Genomic DNA, 18,657 nt, shown 5'->3' on the forward strand with positions numbered 1-18,657 from the left:
GCAACACCCCCGGGAACGCCCTGCGTATCGGGGGCACGGCCCTTGGCAAAGCCAGCCGTTCACAGAGCAGGGCAGACACAATGTGACCCCCCCAGCACACCACTGACCTTCAAAGGATGCTTTACCAGGCCCTGCTCCTGCAGCTTACGAATCGCAGCTCCCAGCTGCCAGCGCAGCACAGAAGAAATCCAGCTAAATCTCATCCACAGACTTGACCTCATGTTTGGCTAAAGTAAACTCCTTCTCTTCCCAAACCAATATCGGCAACAAGCTGGCTTCAGGCAAGGAAGTTTCATCCTTTTTTTTAATATTTTGTTGTAATGCTTCTTTGTGTGTCGTCAGAGTGATGGACTGAGAATAAACAACTGACCACAAATCATTGTAAACTAAAATTTAATTGAAGAAAATTCATTTTTAATTCCACTTTTTTTTTTCCTGAAACTTCTGGTTTCTTTTGGATTTTCAATACCTTCAGCAAAACTAGATGAGGAATCTCAGGAAGTTTATTGAGCAATCCTACAAGGGGCTAAGCAGCAGCTTTCATGGGACAGTGACGTACTTGTGCCAGTACCACTGCAATTCTTACAGTGAAAGCACTAGAAAATCCACATCTGATTTTAAGAGGTACAGAAAGGAATTATGAGACAGCAGACATGCTGCAAACACCACCCCAAAGCAGTCCACACAAAAACACACTCATGGCATTTGGAGAAACAACTGCTGTGCCTGACCCATACATTGTACCCATAGAAGAGTCTCTGTATATATATATATATTTATATATTATATTTAATATAATATATTTTAATTTTATAATATAGTTATATATATATATATATATATATATATATAAATCCCATATTAAATCAGCTTGGGTCTTAGGAGGATTTTTTTCCTCCTCCCCATCTAAAGATTTAAAAATGGCTTTTCACCCTCAGATTACCTTCTTAGAAAGCCTTGGAGCAGCCTACTCCTACCCTAAAAGGCTGCTGTATACTTTGAGGTCTTATTTTTAGTCTTGTTACCCTTGAACAGGGTTCAAACAGGACCTATTTTCAGCTGTTCTTCGAGCAAACATTTTTGGGACCTAAATACTTTTTCCATATTATTGTTGCTGCCTCCAGCATTTAGTAAAATATTCTAAGAAATTATTTCAACACTCTTGACCAGGGCATAACCTCTTTCTAGTCCTCTGCTTAGAGCAGTAGCAATCAGGTTTTAGGTCAGAAGGCATTTTTCTGCATTGTATCTGGACTCAGCTTTTGCAATCCAAATTTAGAGGGAGAGTCTCCTTGCTGACAGGATATCCAGTGACCTAAATGCCATGTTATTAAAATGTCTTCAGTATTTTTCTGCCTTCCAGAACAGTTCCAAAGAATAACCTCTTTCCCAATTTAAGTGCTTTCCAATGAAACTTTCTGTAACCACAGAAAATGGTAGCCCTGTGTCTCCCACTTTCTTACATTAATGCAAATACTTGGAATTGACAAGCATTAAGATAACAAAATCTGGCACTAAATAGTCACAATATTTCTAAAGATAAGTAATCTGCCAAAACGTTTGATTCGTCAGAATATTACCACATATATGCGATAATGTACATTAACATTTGGGGTCATATTCTTGGTTTTAAACAAATGCAACTACTCTCATGCACCCTTAGAAAACATGAGGCACAACAGCTTTTTCAGAGATAAAGCTGGATAGCTGAGGAATGCAGGACAGTCCCTTGCTTTTTCCAGCTCATTCTTACCTGCAAGATACAGCTCATGATATCAGATGCTATTTTGGCGTGTGGCGTGTCCTCATCTTTTCCGGAAGGCTTCAGGTTGTGCTCCAGGCACGACTCCCAGAGAGCCACGAGGGCTTTCCCGTGCTTCTCGATGGACTCGGTCTCCCTGATGGCAGTGGTGATACGAGTGATGCAGATTTCCACCACAGCCTGGTCGTTGTCGTTGGTTTGGTAGTCCTGGATCAAATAAAGACATCAGCCAGTGAATGCACGTCCTTTATCAGACCCCATAAAACTAACCAGAAGGCTTGAGGTTTTTGTAGCTGCCTATTGTTTGCTCACTTCCACCTTCAGAATTAGTGTTTAGCATGAGTAAAAACAAATCAGCCACATCATAGATGATACGCTCGCTGTTCCTAGTCTGAATTCTCATTACTGTTAAGATACAGGTTATGTTATCACACGATTTTTAGCAGACTGTCTCAAAGCATGGCCTTCTTGACCACAGACTGCAGCTGCATGCCTTATAAACACTCGTGTGGGCTTCTTCTCCCAAAACTCACACTGAAATTGTTACCTACATACAGCCAAATGCAGGGTCCCAAATATTTCCCATCATGTCAGGTCCCTGATGTAAGCACGGTTAGTTTCAATTAGTATTAACATAACACGAATAAAAATTAATTAAACAGGCTTTATTGCAAAGCCCTGTAATCCCCCGTAATTACTGACACACAAGCCACGTGGCAATGAAGCAGCAGCACTGTGCGATAACATAAAAGGCTGCTGGGGAGAATCATGGAGTCGGGTCTTGTAAGGTTTGCACATTGCCAAAACTGATTTTAGAAATCACATGAAGTAACACGCCAGGAAAGCACAGCTGTTGGAACAGGTATTTGTGTTGCTACTTGAGTATCCTAGAGCTCCTAAGAGCTTGCCCTTCCCTTCTGGCACACACTCCAGCCAGAAATGCATTTGAGGGGTTCTGAGGCTCCGGCTCAAGTCTGCTGTGAAACATAATTAAGGAATGGACGAGCTGATCATTAAACTGTGCACAACTTGCTCTGTAACCAGGCAAGTTAAAGGCAAAACACGGGGACAAAGAGGTGACAAAGGTAGTCTGAGGAGACATGGGGCTGGACTCTGGTGCTGGCAGCATCATCCTGCCTCCTTTCAGAAGCTCACTGAGCATTTTGTAGCCACACACACTTCACCTCAAAGGAGCCAGCAGTGTTTGTGTAACCAGCTCACTGCAACAAGCCCCAAGCCTGGAGCTGTCCATGAATAAATGCAGGAGCAAAAGGAGGACACTTATCTTATATTTTGTATGGCGTTCTTTAGTTTAAAACCTTGAATTGTGTATGTCACCACTTTTAATGCTTTGTTTCTATGATATATTTAATCACATGAAAAATTATTAGAGGATACTGTTTCACTTACAGGAGATGAACTAATTATTCTTATCTGTTCAAGAGCTTCTGAGAGGCTTCCTTCAATTTCAGCATCATCTAAGGAGAAGAGATCCCCCGCACGTGAAAGGTCCTTCTGTGCCAAAACCAGCCCGAAGAGATGATGCATGGCTGTGTTTGCTGCCACTCAGCCAGGCCTCCGCATGCAGCATATGCACGAAGGAGTTAGATGAGGACAGAATGGGAACAACCCTGCAGACTGGCCATCACTGTAATATGAAGAATAAATCTGTGGCACATTTCAAGACTTCTTTGGCCAGAACCTAAAAGGAAAATAAAAAATAAAAAATAAAAAAAAAGAAGGAAAAATTAGCAAATGCATTCACTATCAACCAGTTTAGCAAAGAGTTTTAAATGGTGCATGTAAGCAGTATGCAGAATTCCTGATCTAGGGGTGTCCTTAAACACCTACCATGAACTGTAGGTTGAAGTTGAACAAGAAAGTTTCAGCTTTGCCACTCATGGCTGGCTTTGCAGAGCGCAAGAAACACGACTGTGAGTCAAAGGTGGTCAACTTAAAGGTATGACATTAGACACCTGCTAGATATGGTCCTCATTTAATGCACGGATTTGAGTTGGTTTCAAGTGTTATGCACTGGAAAAGCAGTTGGTAGAGCTGGATTCAAGCTTCATAGAGCTTCTATGCATACTGCAGAAATAGCATGGTCTGTGTTTCCAATGAGAAAAATTTCTCTATATTACGTAGAGCGGTAACAAAGTCTGAGATTTGACATTTATTAGCAGAAGTAAAATACAGAAGAAAAGGGAATCTTATGGCAAGTAGGCAATTCATAACCTGGACAGTGTGACGAAGGAGCTGGATGAGCATGACAAGTGTGGGAATCAAGCACCACCTCGCTTTCATGCAGGTTTGGGTCAGCTGAAGGCGTGCACAGCCACACGTGCCCCAACGCCGTGCCGAGAGCTCAGGTGCTGCAGCAGGAGCACAGCAGCTGGCACCGCGGGCTGCAGGCAGCCCTGGCTATGCACCTACCCAGCCTGAAACCTGAGAACACAAACATTACGTCACAGGGGAAAAAATTCCCTCTGTCTTCACTTATTCATATCATAAAAAATATTTACTGATTTGGAGGATAGCAAGAGATCTACCAAGCGCGCTTCCAGATTGCCCACGTGGTGCATTCACGGGCAAACTCCTCTCCTGAGCTGATGAACATAGTTCATCATGTAATTATTAACTGAAATATATAGAGTATCCTTAATTCCCGTGCTCTATTTTACACTATTTTTCAGAAAAAAAATGCAAAACATCAAGTAAGGGCAAAACCAATGCAAAACACTGAGAACTTTCCAGAAATAGTTCATTGAAACAATCTCTATTTTAACAGAACAGACAAAACCCTGACTTTGATCTCCCATAAGCCTGTTTTATAATTTAAACTATTTAAATATTTAAAATTATTTAAATAGTTAATTTAATAGATAATTAAAAAAATCTATCAATATCATTACACGGTGGGTTTTTTTTATTTGCAGCAAGACAAAAGCAGAAAAAAAGCTAATGAAATGCTAAACCCCAAGGCCCAAGGGGCTCAATTCTCCTGACAAGCTCGAAGCCCTAAACCAGCAGTCACCAAGTAAAGTGATGCTGCTCTGTCTCCAACAGAGGAGACCAGGCCCATCGTACTCCTACACAGCAATTCAGCAATTCTCAAATTTACAAATAAAACTTCAGAAAGCCGTAGACAAACTGATTTTTCTTTTTTTTTTTTACCTGTTCACGATTTCCCAGTGACATCCCCAATGATGTTTACGGGTGTAAAGTTTGTGCTCTTTGAAACAAAGCCTGTTTACTCTGCTCTCCAGCTCCCACAGGCAACATCCAAGGGCACGAGTGGAAAGCTGGGGAATCTGGTGGTAAGCAGTGAACCCGAAGCTGTTAATTGCAGTGCCAGGAGTAAAGCATTTCAGGAATGCAGACTAAAGCAGCCTAAAAGTTACCAATCTCTCCGTCAGGTGACTAAATGAACCTAAACGCAGAGAGGCCTTATCTTTGAATGAAACGCTCTGTTTCTAGGACAAAATACAAAGCCTATTCCACTTGACTGCGGTTGTTTTTAATAGAGAAAACAGAAGTCTCTGTGTTAGTGGAAAGCTATCCTTTCCTGGGAAGAAGGGTAAAAAGAAAAACTCAGTAAGCTCACACTGTTTTGTTCACTTGTTCTTGTTCTTGCAATAGAGGAGATTTTTCTGTCCAAAGGAATAAATGCTATCATTCTGTAACACTTCACATGAATACAAAAGAGGGTCTGAAGTTTTTTGGCTTTCAACATTACTTTTAGAAGTAGCACAACAAAATCTGGACAGAGAATTCAGAAAAATGCTTCAGGTATGAAGATCCATTTGAGTCCTGCCTTTGATCAGATGCCCTGAAACACAGCTACCTTTTCTTGGCCTTTTGCAAATGAGATTCCTTCTACTCAATGAGCTTCTGCAGAAGAGTTTCTCAGAAAGGTCCTGTTCTCTCTGATGGAATGGTTCCATTTGTACGTGGTTTATAGACAATAAAGACAATATTGAAAAACATTTACTTAACCATAAGCTCTTTGAAATGGAATTGTATTGTCATCTTAATACTTAAATTATGTACAAGTGCCCAAAAGACTCTTCTTGCATAGGTCTTACACGGAGAAAATTGTTCTTTGAGCATCTCCTTACTCACTACAAGATTTTAGTTTACTGCTTGTAGGTAGCTGCCACTGAAGAAAAGATAAAACATAATAAATGTCATTTATTCTTAAAAAACAGAACCTGGTTGGACAATTAAATTGCTTCAGAGTGTGGTTCCTGAGATGCCTCATCAGCTCAATTCCACATCATCAGAATCTTCTTGTTCAACAGGACAGACATCACTGTCTGATCAGCATCTGAGACGGATCAGACTTACATTTGTGCCCCACGTACACAGTTAATGGAAAACAGGCAAAAGGACTTGCCAAAGTTTCTCCCTCCCTGTCAGTGCTGTGTCCATGGGGGCAAACAGCTGGGATCTACACCTTCATTATGCATAAAAAGAGACAGCTTATACCACAGCCCATTTCCACAGGTTCATGGTGCTCTCCCACATTTAATTCAAATTTTTTATTCTGTTTTTTTTTGCTACACCTAGATTCCTTTTTCATGACAAACTTAAAGAGCCACGTGTTCCCTGGGACCTTGAAGCAGCTCCCCTCCAAGGTGAGTCTCTTAACTTGCTGGAGGCACAACATTCTTACCAAAGCTCCTTATCAGAAGCAATCAGAACAAAAGCTAGCCTGACAGGTTTCAGAGCTTGAAGCAATTGAATTGGTCTGTTTGCAAAATAATTCCCCCAATGAAAGAAGATTAACAATAAAAAATTCACGTAAAAGGGCGGTCAGACCTAAAGGCATCCAAGAGCCAATTGAACTCAGCTAAAAAAAGAGTCATAGTTTTATCAGGAACTCAGATTCTGCAGAAAGACATTAGAAGGACAAAAAAAAAAAAAAAAAAGTATTTTTGGAATCAGAGAGGAAGGGAAAGGAATAAGATATGTTGAATTTTTAGTGGGGCAAAGGCTGCAAGAAGTTAGAGTCATTTCCATAACTCGCAAAGGACTTGGGATGAAAGTATGGTTGCTCAGTTTTACCAGATGGTGCTATCCCACTAAAAGAAAAAAGAAAAAGGGCAACCTTTGAAGAACTGTGCAATGTTGTTAATCTAGCTGTACACTAAACAACATAAATATGAAAAACCCTTCACTATACTTAAGAAATTTTTGGAAACACAGGCTACCTGCAGTTAACGTTAAGTGAACCTTACAGCATCTTCCAGTTTTCTCACTAGAAAGCAAGAGGCACCTAACCTCTTACTGCACTGCTCAAGCAAATTAGAAGGGAATTTACATCACACTGCATTTCAGAACAAAGTTAAACATTACTGAGTCCTGAGCTAACTCATCTCTGCAGTAAAATCCATACCCCACAGCCATGAGGGATAAACTCTCAAAGCCTCTGACTCTGAGGCTGTGAGCACGAACCTTGCTGGAGCCCCACCAAGGACAGGCTCTACTCCTAAGGTAGTGCACAGCGAGGGCTCCAAATTCTTAATCCATTCAGCACTTCCCAAACCCCATTCTCTTCCATGACACCCATTTTGCCACAGGCACTGAGCATGGTTCTCCTCAAACACCACAGCACAGCTTCAAACTAGAGCCTTGCCAGCTGATGTTTCTGATTTTTTACTGATGGATCAAGCAGCCCTAAGAGCCAGAACTCTTTGATAAAGAAAAGGCAAATTTCCTTTTCAGTATAAACTGAACACCCAGTGCAAAAATTATTTTAGATGTAATTGTCAAGCAAATTACACAAGAGAGAATTCTCCTTAAGTGAAGAGAGTCGTGTTAAAGGACTGGGAGGCCAGAGGTCTTGCTGTACCATGGCAATCCCATGCAATCCCAGCCCAATACTTTGACTATTCTATCAAGAAAAAGGAATAAATAAATAAATACATAAATTTCCTTACCTCACAGACATGTTGCCATGCTTAATACACTGGATTGTATGAAGTGCTTTGGATGCCTTGGATGAAAGATGCTATAGGAAAGCAAAAGCACAACTGTGTTAGTAACTCTGCCTTTTCAGCACTGGGTGTGCAGACTATAAAACATATACTGCATGATACCACCAGGAGGAAGACTGTGTATTTCACTGAACTGGGTTTAATATTTAGGACATGGTCCTATTAAAAACAAAAAACCACAGGAAAACAAATAGGACAGCAGCTCTACAAACCCCTGTGGGAGTTTGATGTTATTCACACAGGCAAGGATTGAACAAAGAGAGGTTTGGATTCCCATTCTCTCTGGGGGTGGGGACAAATATTTCCAATAACTGCACATTTAGTTTTATTTTACTTTTCTATGAATAGGAGGAAGATTACAATCACCTTCAAAGTAAACTTTCACTCTGTGTATACAGCAGGATTCCCTTCTCTTGAAATCCTTCACCCCCACCTCACAGGAAAAATCTGTTCTGTGGAATTAGGAAAAGGATGTCCCAGTCACAACAGTTCCTAATGTCTCCAAGACTGTTGGATACTTCCTTCCCCACATGCATCCATGCAGGAAAAAAAGAAAGCACGGATACATTTCCTGATTATTTTGGGCCTGAAACTTTCCCAAGAACATTCACAAACGTAATTTATGGAGAGAATATTGCAAGATATTTTGGACAACCGCCCCCCCTCCGTGTTACAATAATAATTTGATTTATTTTTGTATTTGAAACACATTTACTTACTAAAATAGAGCGCTCTTTCGAAACTTTTAAATAAAGTTCTCACATTTTTCAGTGAAAGAAAAGGATTAAAGATTATTTTGAAAGAGCATCATTTTCACACAGGGTGAATAGACTACAGCAGTTCCCATGGGATCAGCTGCATATATTTAAACTCTTCCCACAAAACAACCATTGTTTGCTACAAGCCTCTGTTTTTTTTCTGTCATGACAGGTTTCCACACTTCATGTCGTCTAGAGATCCCATGGATGCTGAGCTGGACCACATGATCAAACAATGAAACATTAAGTCTACTAATTAGGATTTATTATTTTTTTTGGGGGGGGGGGCTAACAAAACACCTTGCTGCAGTCCTGGGAGCTGCAAACTGACTAATGCCCGGTCCTTATACAAAAATAAATTGTATTCTTACTGGAAGCAACTGTAAAACAATCAGAGGAAACGTACAGCCTCTTAAGATCCATCTCTTCTAACAGGTTGCAGGGCTTTTAGGGAGCTCTTTTCCCAATTTAAGGTCAGCACTCCTCCTTGACATGCAAACCACCACGTAAATATTCTCCCCTGTGATTAGCTGGCTTAATTGGTAGGTTTTACAGCTCAGATGATGCTTTAAGTGAGCCAGATCTCACAGATCTGTTGCAATTTGGGCTGCAAAAAATCCATGCAGAACAAAGCTGATAGGGAGTGGAAAGAATGTACCTGTAAACCTGTTAGGTGTGCCTCTTGTGAAAGGTTTGTAACTTGACCAAAAAAAAAAAAATAATCATTTAACATATCTGCTTGATAACCTGTGTACTATTAAGAGAGTTTTCTACAATTTTCAGTATATAAATATTAAACTCAAAGGCTTACATTTGGCTGTTGTTTCAGAACACGCTAATGCCATAAGTAACACAGCAAAAAAACATTTTTAAAAATTAGTAAGACAGATGTGCAAGAAGTCAATTTGTAAGTAGCTTTGTTAAAATATTATGCTAGAATAACATTGCTTACGTATCCGAAATTGCTTCATGTAACAAATACCAATGCACTTATTGTCATGGTGATGCTGTCAGAAGTTCACCATTTTCAAGTATTTCTTAATGAGGATCCATATACATGACGGGTTTTCAACGCTATAGTGACATTACAGGAAAAGGACGTGTTAGAAAGTTTTACTCAGTGTTAAAACGTGTTAAAACGTGCATTTCTCTCTAAAGAGCACGAGAGACTAAACAGAACAGACCGTCAGGAGATGACAGCAGGATAAAGTCTTCGAGAATTTCACTCTGGAAGTAAAAATGGGACTAGAGAGATTAAAAAGTAATAATAAATCAAGTCCCTGTCCCTCAATGCCTCCTGAACCGTCAGTCACCAAACAATCCCTGAATATCCTAAGGTTCCTCCCAGGTATGTGGCAATCCACTCCAGCCTCTCTTCAGTACAGATTTTAGTACAAACACCTTCTCTAGTCCGTATTTTCCAAGTTCCCCTAACGTAAGGCAATAATCCCACAGCACGGGGTGCAGAGCACCTTCAGAGAGCGGGGAGGAAAGCAAAATGCATTTGAGCCCCAGGATGAATCAAGAACACTGCAGGATTAACGCCCGTGCTGTAACACACCCTGATGCACAGGCACTGCTTTTTCTCTCTAGTCAACTACGAGCTAATTTACAACAGGTTTTTAACAAACATTATTGTAATGCATTTATACATGTAACAGCCACAGTTCCTGCGTTCACAGAAAAAAAAAAACAGTCACTTAACCAGTATTAAAGACAACATTTTATACGCTCTCAAAAACCTCTTCCATTATTTAATATTTGGATGTGCTACTCAACTTCTTTCCATGCAGTAATTTATTCATTATTGAAAGTGTTACATGAATGCATATTTATTTAAGTTAGTTATTCATACCTCTCAGGAGAGAAACCTCTGAAAAACATTAATAATTGAAGGCAAATTGTTGGTCTTTAGAGAAATTCTGATAAAATCCATTACAACTGTCAGTTCCCCTTCCATCCCCCTGTCTCTGGTATGTGAGGCTGCTGGCTCGGTGCACAGCCTTGTCAAACCAACCGTACAGTCTATTCAGTTACCCTGGAGTTGTCATGTGGAATCAAGCAAACAAATATCTTCTCTCCATTTTCCCCAACTCCAGAACTCAAAAACAGCTCAGAACTAATTCTTCCCAAAGCTTAAAGTCGGCAGCAGCTGGAGTGGAAATGCTCCGAGCTCGATATGGAATTTGAATTAGTTAAAAGGATTTATCAACAGCCAGTGGTTACATTCAGTTAATTAATAACTTGCTTAAGAGCAACGAGGAAATTGCAGCAGTTAATATAATATAATACGGGGCCTCTTGTCAGAAGGCGGCGAGAAGGCTGGACTCTGTGTCTTTGGAGGAACACCAGCCCAAGGAAAATTGGGGAAGGCGCAGGATGCCAGGCAGGACGTGCATCCTTTCAGGTGACCCCTGTCCTGTCTCGCCAACCCACAGAATTTCAGGCAGCCCTCACAAAGTGCTGCCACCCGGCTGAAACCTGTGCTCAGGACCTACCTCAACACCTCCAAAGCTTGGCAGCTGCAGTGGAGAAATCATTTCTAAATCTGCCTGGCAGATTTCTCATGCCAGCTGAACGTGCTTGCCTTCCACATTAAGCATGTCTGTATACTTCTCCCTTTAGCTTTCCTTTGATAAGTAAATTCCACATTTCCAAAGCATTAACCGTAACTAAACCCTACCCTACACACAGGCCCACGGGGAGCTTGACAGAATTTATATTGGGCTATATTTTCCTCTCCTTGCTGAGCATAGGAGCAAACCCACACTGTGAGTGTCCCAGCACTGGCATTTTTCTAATAATGGTTATTTGGATATGGCTTTGGCCGCCTCGCAGAACAGCAAGGGGGAACGTCGAGCACTCTCAGCCAGCTCCTTATCCAGAAGAAAAGAAAAACTGTTTGCCCAAAGATAATGAGGAGGCACGTTTGTACCATTTTTGTTAAGTCTTTTGCCTTTTTGCAACACAGTAAGGGTTCATAAGTTCTGGTTTAAAAAAATCTGCTCCACAGAGTATACAATTAAGTTACGAGTCCTTGATTTTAACAGTAAGCACTCAGAATAGCTTTGTGGCTCCAGATCATTGCAGCATGGCCTCTACAACCAAATACAGAATTAACAGTGGGTGAACACATACTTTAATGAAGCTAAGAGACTTTTTTTTTTTATGATTGTGTTCACTGTATCTTCCTTTTAACTTAGCATGCATTGAAACACACAGTTTGCTTCCCTCCTTCCTCTGTGAGGCTAAGCAAGACTTACAGGTTGTTAGCAGAACACAAACCTTCACTCTAAAAATTGTTTTCTAAACATGAGATGTTAGAAAGCATTTTAAAAAGCAGCATGGTCTAACTATTGTCTTAGGAGAGCATAAAGAGGATCTTGGATTCTACTTCTGCATCTGATTTAGGTTACTGCACAGTGGGAATTAACAGGTTGATTCCTTCACTCACTGCAAGCAACAGAAATAACATTTCCCCTCGGTGTCTGACAATCTTTTCAATTTTTTATACAGAAGGAAAAGCAGAACCACAAGCTGGTTTTGTGCTTACTCAAACACAGCTCCAGTCAGAGCTAATCACAATCCTGAGAAGATTTACGTGGAAAAGCTCTTCTGATAGCTACACAAAAAAGGAGAAGATGAACGTTGACTGCCTTCTCAGACAACCCATTCCCTTAATACCATGAGGTGGACAGCAGCAGGGGGTCCTGCACAGAATATATCTTACCCTGCAGTCAATGTTCTCTGCTCCCAGAATCATCTGTATAGTCAGGGAGAAAACCAACAGAGACAGCTGACTAAGGAGTGTAAGGCAAAGCAAAGATCAGGCGCAAGAGACCCAAACAAGCTTAGAAAAGAAGACTGATGGCATTACCTTGAAGAAAGACACAGCAACATGGCACTTTCCTGGCTAGGGCTTCAGTCCCTTCCAATCTTTTTCCAAGCTGTACACTCGCTGCAGGGCTTTGTCATGCTAGCATCACCCTTTACAACCCTGACATATTCATAGCTTAATTAGTTTGTTTTTTCGTTGATGGATTCATTGTTATACACCACTGATGTCACTAAGACAATGAAATGTTAGTTAATGCAGGATTGGACATTAAAGAATGTCATGGGAAGCCTGAGTCAAGCCACCCGCTGCAGTCCTCTTGAATGTTCTTCAGCTTCCCTCTTACTGTTTATAAAAAATGTAATCAGCTACACAAAGAACACCGAATACCACTGGACCAGGATATGCTTGGAAAGACAAATGAAATTAAAGACAATAAATAGCACTTGTGCAACTCATGACTCTGAAGCATATAATGCCCACAACAAACAATGTATTGCAATAAGGCAAAAAGACTTACGTCTGTATTTCACTATCTGGAAGAGGAGAATTGGCTTTATGAAGAGGCTTCCCACCCTAGAAAAAACTTGGTTTTAACCTTCATAATAGCTGCAATGAATTTGTGCCCTTCTTAAAGTCCTGAAAATAATGTATTTTGTTAGACTTGTTTAAATAAACATCTAGTTAGGAAAGAAAGATGCTATTGTTCTCTCTGACTAATTGGTGGAGAGAAACAGAATATTCTGTATTCATTGCATTTAGCCTAAATGAGTCGTGTTATCTTCTACTCAGACAAAGCAGTTTAATTTTAATAACAACAATGCTGACAGCTACAATACTGTTCTTGCAGAAGTTTGCTTGTAAATAATTAACAATTGTTGTAGAATGACAGTGGGCTTTTTGATAGCTCTATTAATTTCACAGTCAAGCTGAAGCCTCTTTAATTTAGAGTGTTCATAAAAATCCACAAACACCCACAACCTACTAATGTAAAAAGCTAATAGGAAAAAAAAAATCAGGTTTATGTCCCTGCATACATCTAGATGCCAGAAATCTGTTGTATGCCCAAAATCTGCCACAGAAACCAATGAGAATAGTACAGAAGTTATGGATCATGCCTCCAAATAGTTTACATTAAATTCAAAATCAGGCAATTATTAGTCTAAAGTCTGTGTTCAGATGATCAGCAAGCTCAGATAACAAAGTTTAGCTCTGTGTTGTAGGGCCTGGTGGTCAGCCACCCCTGGTAGCATTAGGCAGATTTAGCCCAGATGGCGCAGTGCCTACTGCTGTCCTTTAAGTCTGTGCACTGATGCCTCAAAATCTTGCTAGGCAAGACATTGGTGACTGTTCGCTTAATCCACTCAGATTTTTAAAACCTGGCAAAATTCCTCTGATTCTGATGGAATCAGCGAGGACACAAATACCTTGAGGAACGTGGAAACATTTCCTTTGTAAGTAAATTCTTTGCCACATAGTTAACTAGTTCACAGCTGCACCTTTTACACAGATATTAGCAATTTTGTCCAATAATTTTAGAAACAGATTCAATGCTTCCTCTACCAAAATGAGATAAATATAATTTGATTTTTTTTTTTTTTTCTTTCAGATAACATATTCTGGTGTGTCCATTCCTCTGAGGAACCTCTCCAAAGCTCACTGAAGTCAACTGAGCAACTCTCAGAAGTTCTGTTTTCAACTTTTGTTCTCCCAGTAGGTATTTCCACAAGTTTCCTTATGCCTATTTGCTGCCCCAGATAAAGAAGTGAATAATGACACAGACATTTATGAAGTAATCTTTGGTTTCTATATGGACCAGTTTACAAGAAGTATTTCTGGGCCATGCACTTGACTGGCAGCAGTCCAATAATTCATGTACTTGCATAATTTCCTACACTGGAGTATTTAGGATAGTAAACTCTCCTGCCAAACAAACTGTTAGTTATCAACCTAATATTTCCATCAAATTCGATATTAACACTATTTTTTTAAACTATTCTACTTATTATTTGTACAGTAAGGATTGTTTATACTCCAATTACTGACAAAGCAATCTGGTTTGACACTTTTAGAATAGCTGTTTATTTCTAAAGGCCAAACCCTGTGGTTCCAAAGTCAAAGCTGCTGTTGAAATTAAAATAGGTTTTCCCTGAATGAAGACTAAAAACCATAGGATTTGACCCGTTGTCTCAGAGGAACCAGACTCTGCCTCAGCACTGTAGCTGTTCGTTAGTTGGGTTCGTAGGTGGCTATTGCCTGGCAGCCCTATCTTGTAACAATACACAGAGCTCATTATCAGCTGCACTGCTCCAAAAGGCTCATCTGCATCACAAAAGACAACATCTGCTGTGCATCCAAGTGCCATCTCATTGATAAACTATATCAGAAACAGAAAAGTTTGAATACTTATTTCTTGATAGCCAGTGCTGTTTTGGAGGAAGTTCCAAAACACTCATAGGCAACAAACAAATGTCACTTCAGGCCCACCTGACGGTTCTTCAGCTGCTCAGCATCCTTCCTTGCTGTGATGGACAAACTGTAGACACACCCAACTTATTTTTACACACTCACACGCACACACACACCCTCTCACATTCACATTTTGCATATCAGATGGCATATTTTCATTACCTACCTGAATCATTTTCCAACTGAGCTGCATTTTTTACTTCAGGCATCTATTTCCATTCACATTGTTTCCCACATAAAGGGCCTTCTTAATTGAGCTGCATAGTTTATGAACTGTGGTAATTGAGCTGCATAACCCCACTGCAGAGTGTTTATATACTGTACCAAGCAGCATATTGAGTGTGGATTTGCACCTCCGCAGTTACAAGCTCTGCAAGTTGAGGAGCACTTCAACAATTCCGTTGTATTTTTCACTGCTAAATTTCTGTATGTTTTTCCTACTTTCCTACCCTTTCAACCCTGAATGGGCAGAAATCTGCACTTGGCTTAAGCAAAGTCTTTTTAAGGGTAGTCAGGCAAATGAATTAAACTGCTGCTGACAGCCCAAGTAACCCTTGTATTCTGTCCCTGAGAGCAGAAGTCAAGAAAACTTACCTTAGGAGAGCAAAGGCAGCTACTCCCACACAGAAGAAAAAACTGCCTGACTGCAAGGGACTGTTTCAATAGGCACTCACGCTCTTCATTTCTGGTTAAGAGCCAGAAACCTTTTAAAGAGTCCCAGAACCAGGGAGGAGAAGCAGTATCGATAAGCAGCAGTGAGGACATGCTGTTCTCAGCTGCCTGGAGACAAAAGCTCAGCAGCCAGGACGTGCCTGCTGCAGACAGGAACAGCATCTAGAACCAAGACCGGTGCTGCACAGCATCCAGACGCTTCTCACCCTAATTAAGCTATAGGCTAACAGTGATTATTAATATTAAACACCTATCCTCTGAAGCTACTAATGATACCAGATAATCCGTTCCATAGCTCCGCATTTAAAATTAATACAAGCATTTCTGCTACCTTTTGAGAAAGAAACGCAGCGCACAGTGGTACAATGAGCTCATGCCTTTCCTGTGAACAGGTTCTCCTCTTGGCTATGGAGAGATGCCAAAGTAAGAGTCAGTATTTAAAAACTACTGAAACATCTGTTCAGGATATAATACTTCAAAAGCTTACCATCATTAATTCTATAGCTCACAGATGAGCACAATGCTTTGAAAGATACAAACATAAGGAACAGTGCTTCCACCAGGAACTCTAAAGTCAACAATGGCAGAGCTGAGCAGCAGCACTTATTTCATGGCTTAAGGAAACCAGGCAACAGGAAAAAAAATAAATAAATAGACAACACCACATGGGAGAAATTATTTAAATGAATTAATATCAGCAGTAGTATGTATGCCTAGGAAAACTGCTTTCCTAGACCTAATTTTGTTTGCTACGTTTGCAGAAGAAAGTCTCTGTATAAAGTGAGTGTGGAACCATAGAAACGTAGGATTGGAAAATCCTCAAGATGTGATCTAACCTACATCCTTGTGCTGAGGCAAGAGTTGTCAGGTATAGACACACCTGATGTTTTTCTGCTGTTACTGCTTCCCAGAGGTAAATGTTTCAACACTTCCCAATTAAGAATTTACCCAGTAGCCAAGCACTTCTCCCAATTTCATTAGGAACAGTCAATAACAGATCGCTGTTTTGTTACAGGGCCTCACTTTCTCAATGATTCATTGCTCTCTCAAATGCCTCTTGTGGAGCAAACATCTCATTCAGTTTCTCGCCTCTTTCACATCCTCTTGTCAATTTCTACCCCACCCTTGTATCTCTGGTCTCTCTTTTCTGGAAGAGATGCACTGAAAACAGAACACCACAGCCTACCCCAGGCCTTTTCAAGTGTAATTACAGGATTACAGCCTCCCATGTTTTGCAGCCATCTCCCAATGAGCACATTTCAGAGCTACAGCTGCTTTTCTCCACAGCATCATGCTATTGACTCATCACTGTGCTGTAGCTTGGCAGCACCTCCCTCATATACGTAACCACTGTCAGCTTCTCCACCATTATCTGTCTCATTTGGCAATTCCTCATGTTTTGCTCAGTGCTTTTCCATGTCCTGTTAAGTTAATTTAACCTTAGGGTAGGACCTAAGCAAAACTTGCTTCACAAAGCTTTCATGACCTCAAAAAATTCCTCAGGTTTTTTTATTTTTTATTTTTTGTTTTTTCCCTCTATACTGCTATACGTGTTGTCCTTTTCTTTAAGCATCCCCACTCGCCCAAGAACCTCCTACCCACAGATGTGGCACACAGCTAACAACAGGGGTTCCAGTATGAAAACAACTCCCTGAAACTTCAAAATATTGCAGAGAAACAATTTTTTCCCCTCAAACTAGAAAATTAAACCAATAGTCTCTGCAATGTAAGTCAACATCTGATCCTTTGTGTCCAAAATATGATTCTCAGTTTTTCCCCAGAAGGTCTGAATTTATCAAATAGTGAGGTGTACACATTGCATTAAAATGAAGTAATAGAAAATTCAGTGTTCACCTTTCACGTCCAACTCGGTAGTAAACTGATCCAATTTTTCTGTCAACCATGTTATGGGGAAAAAGAAGAAAATAGGAAAAAAAAAAATCAGATTAACACATCCTGAGATAAATGGTATTTCAGCTAAGTTTAATCTTACTTTTGAAAGGTGCAAACTCATCATATACATCTATATGGAGGATTCTGCAGAATACCTGGGAGGCTCAACATTATGACAGCTACACTACCAAACTGTATATGGGTTTTCTCCACCCCTGCCCCTCAGCTGGGCTCATGGGGCAAGACAAGAATTTAAGCTGGGGCCTGAAATTCCCATATCCAGTCCAACCACGTTTAAACATAAAGGTAATTTTCTCCTAATCGCCAAGACTGTTTACCCCTTTAGTCTTCCTCATCAGACCGTAAAGAGATGTTCCTCTGTCTTATTGGAAAAAAAAAATACTTAATTTGACTTAAAATACACAATAGCTTGATATACTAGAGTTAAATGTGATCAAGCAGAATTTTTAGTCTTACCTGGAAGTTTTCTAATGTTTAAATAAGTCTTCCCTGATTCCACCTTCTCATTATTTCTTGCAAAGGATCTCTCTCTTTCCAATTGGTTACTATAAAAATGTTCAGAAAACAGAGACTGTCAAAAAGAACAGCATTTTATTGTCTAAATAATATTCAGTACCGATTCAATTTATCACATCTCACTAACAGAGCTGTAGAACCATCCTGAATGTCTTCAAATCTTAGATGAATCTTATTAGAATCCTTTCACCTTAAAAATTATAAAATCAACTTCAAATTTACAATCTCATAGTACCTTCACTCACATTACACTGTACTCCCAGAAAAGGGTTAATGTCATGCATATACACAGACCAAGGACTTTATTTTAATGGCAAGGCAACAAAGAAGTTCACTTAATGACAAGTTCTTGGACTAATGTATTATTCATTTTGTTATGTGACCGTAGAACAAAATTGTGTCCATAAATATATAATGCCGTACATCACTTTTTAGTGTAGTTTACATTTATGAAATAATTGGCTGTCTTTCAGCACATTACCCTCTCTTTATTCACTTTTTAAAGTGGGTGTCATGAGATGCAGCTCATGACATACAAGATACACACGTTCTAGAAACAGAAGCAGCAACTGGCCTGGATAAACCTATGAATTTCACGCTCTCTTTCTGGAAACATTTTCTAGCCTCTAGAAGCATTTTAGAGGTATCACTACAGTGCTCTTCCACACCTAAATTGCTAGTTTTCTCATTTTCCCGTACAATTAACATTATAAAAGTATATAAATCTGCATG

At 40.0% G+C, this 18,657-nt stretch overlaps 1 protein-coding gene and 1 long non-coding RNA gene across 14 annotated transcripts in view; both read right to left on the reverse strand.

Annotated features, from left to right (window-relative positions):
• The window catches only part of VEPH1 (ventricular zone expressed PH domain containing 1), an 80,157-nt gene extending 64,659 nt beyond the window's left edge, over positions 1-15,498 (reverse strand). Inside the window, exons 1-6 of one of the 13 annotated variants that reach the window (XM_038183648.2) lie at positions 10,375-10,701; positions 7,705-7,775; positions 4,937-5,073; positions 3,998-4,207; positions 3,173-3,464; positions 1,754-1,969 (exon numbers count right to left, since the gene is read on the reverse strand). In XM_038183648.2, the coding sequence (XP_038039576.2) occupies positions 1,754-1,969; positions 3,173-3,310 (354 nt within the window). In that variant the 5' untranslated portion in view covers positions 3,311-3,464; positions 3,998-4,207; positions 4,937-5,073; positions 7,705-7,775; positions 10,375-10,701. Of the gene's footprint in view, positions 1-1,753; positions 1,970-3,172; positions 3,465-3,997; positions 4,208-4,936; positions 5,074-7,704; positions 7,776-8,127; positions 8,214-9,177; positions 9,219-9,471; positions 9,594-10,374; positions 10,703-12,396; positions 12,596-14,989; positions 15,046-15,417 lie in introns of those variants that run through there. The other 12 variants (XM_038183649.2, XM_038183647.2, XM_038183644.2 and 9 more) reach the window with 12 other exon arrangements.
• Positions 15,499-15,829: 331 nt separating this feature from the next.
• Positions 15,830-18,319, reverse strand: LOC140003170 (uncharacterized). Its single transcript, XR_011811271.1, has 3 exons — positions 17,866-18,319; positions 17,350-17,388; positions 15,830-15,900 (listed from the first exon to the last, which is right to left on the reverse strand). It is a non-coding gene; the product is annotated as an uncharacterized lncRNA (long non-coding RNA).
• Positions 18,320-18,657: the final 338 nt, after the last annotated feature.

The sequence above is a fragment of the Anas platyrhynchos genome, chromosome 9 (genome assembly GCF_047663525.1).
Source record: "Anas platyrhynchos isolate ZD024472 breed Pekin duck chromosome 9, IASCAAS_PekinDuck_T2T, whole genome shotgun sequence".
NCBI classification, from domain to species: domain Eukaryota; kingdom Metazoa; phylum Chordata; class Aves; order Anseriformes; family Anatidae; genus Anas; species Anas platyrhynchos.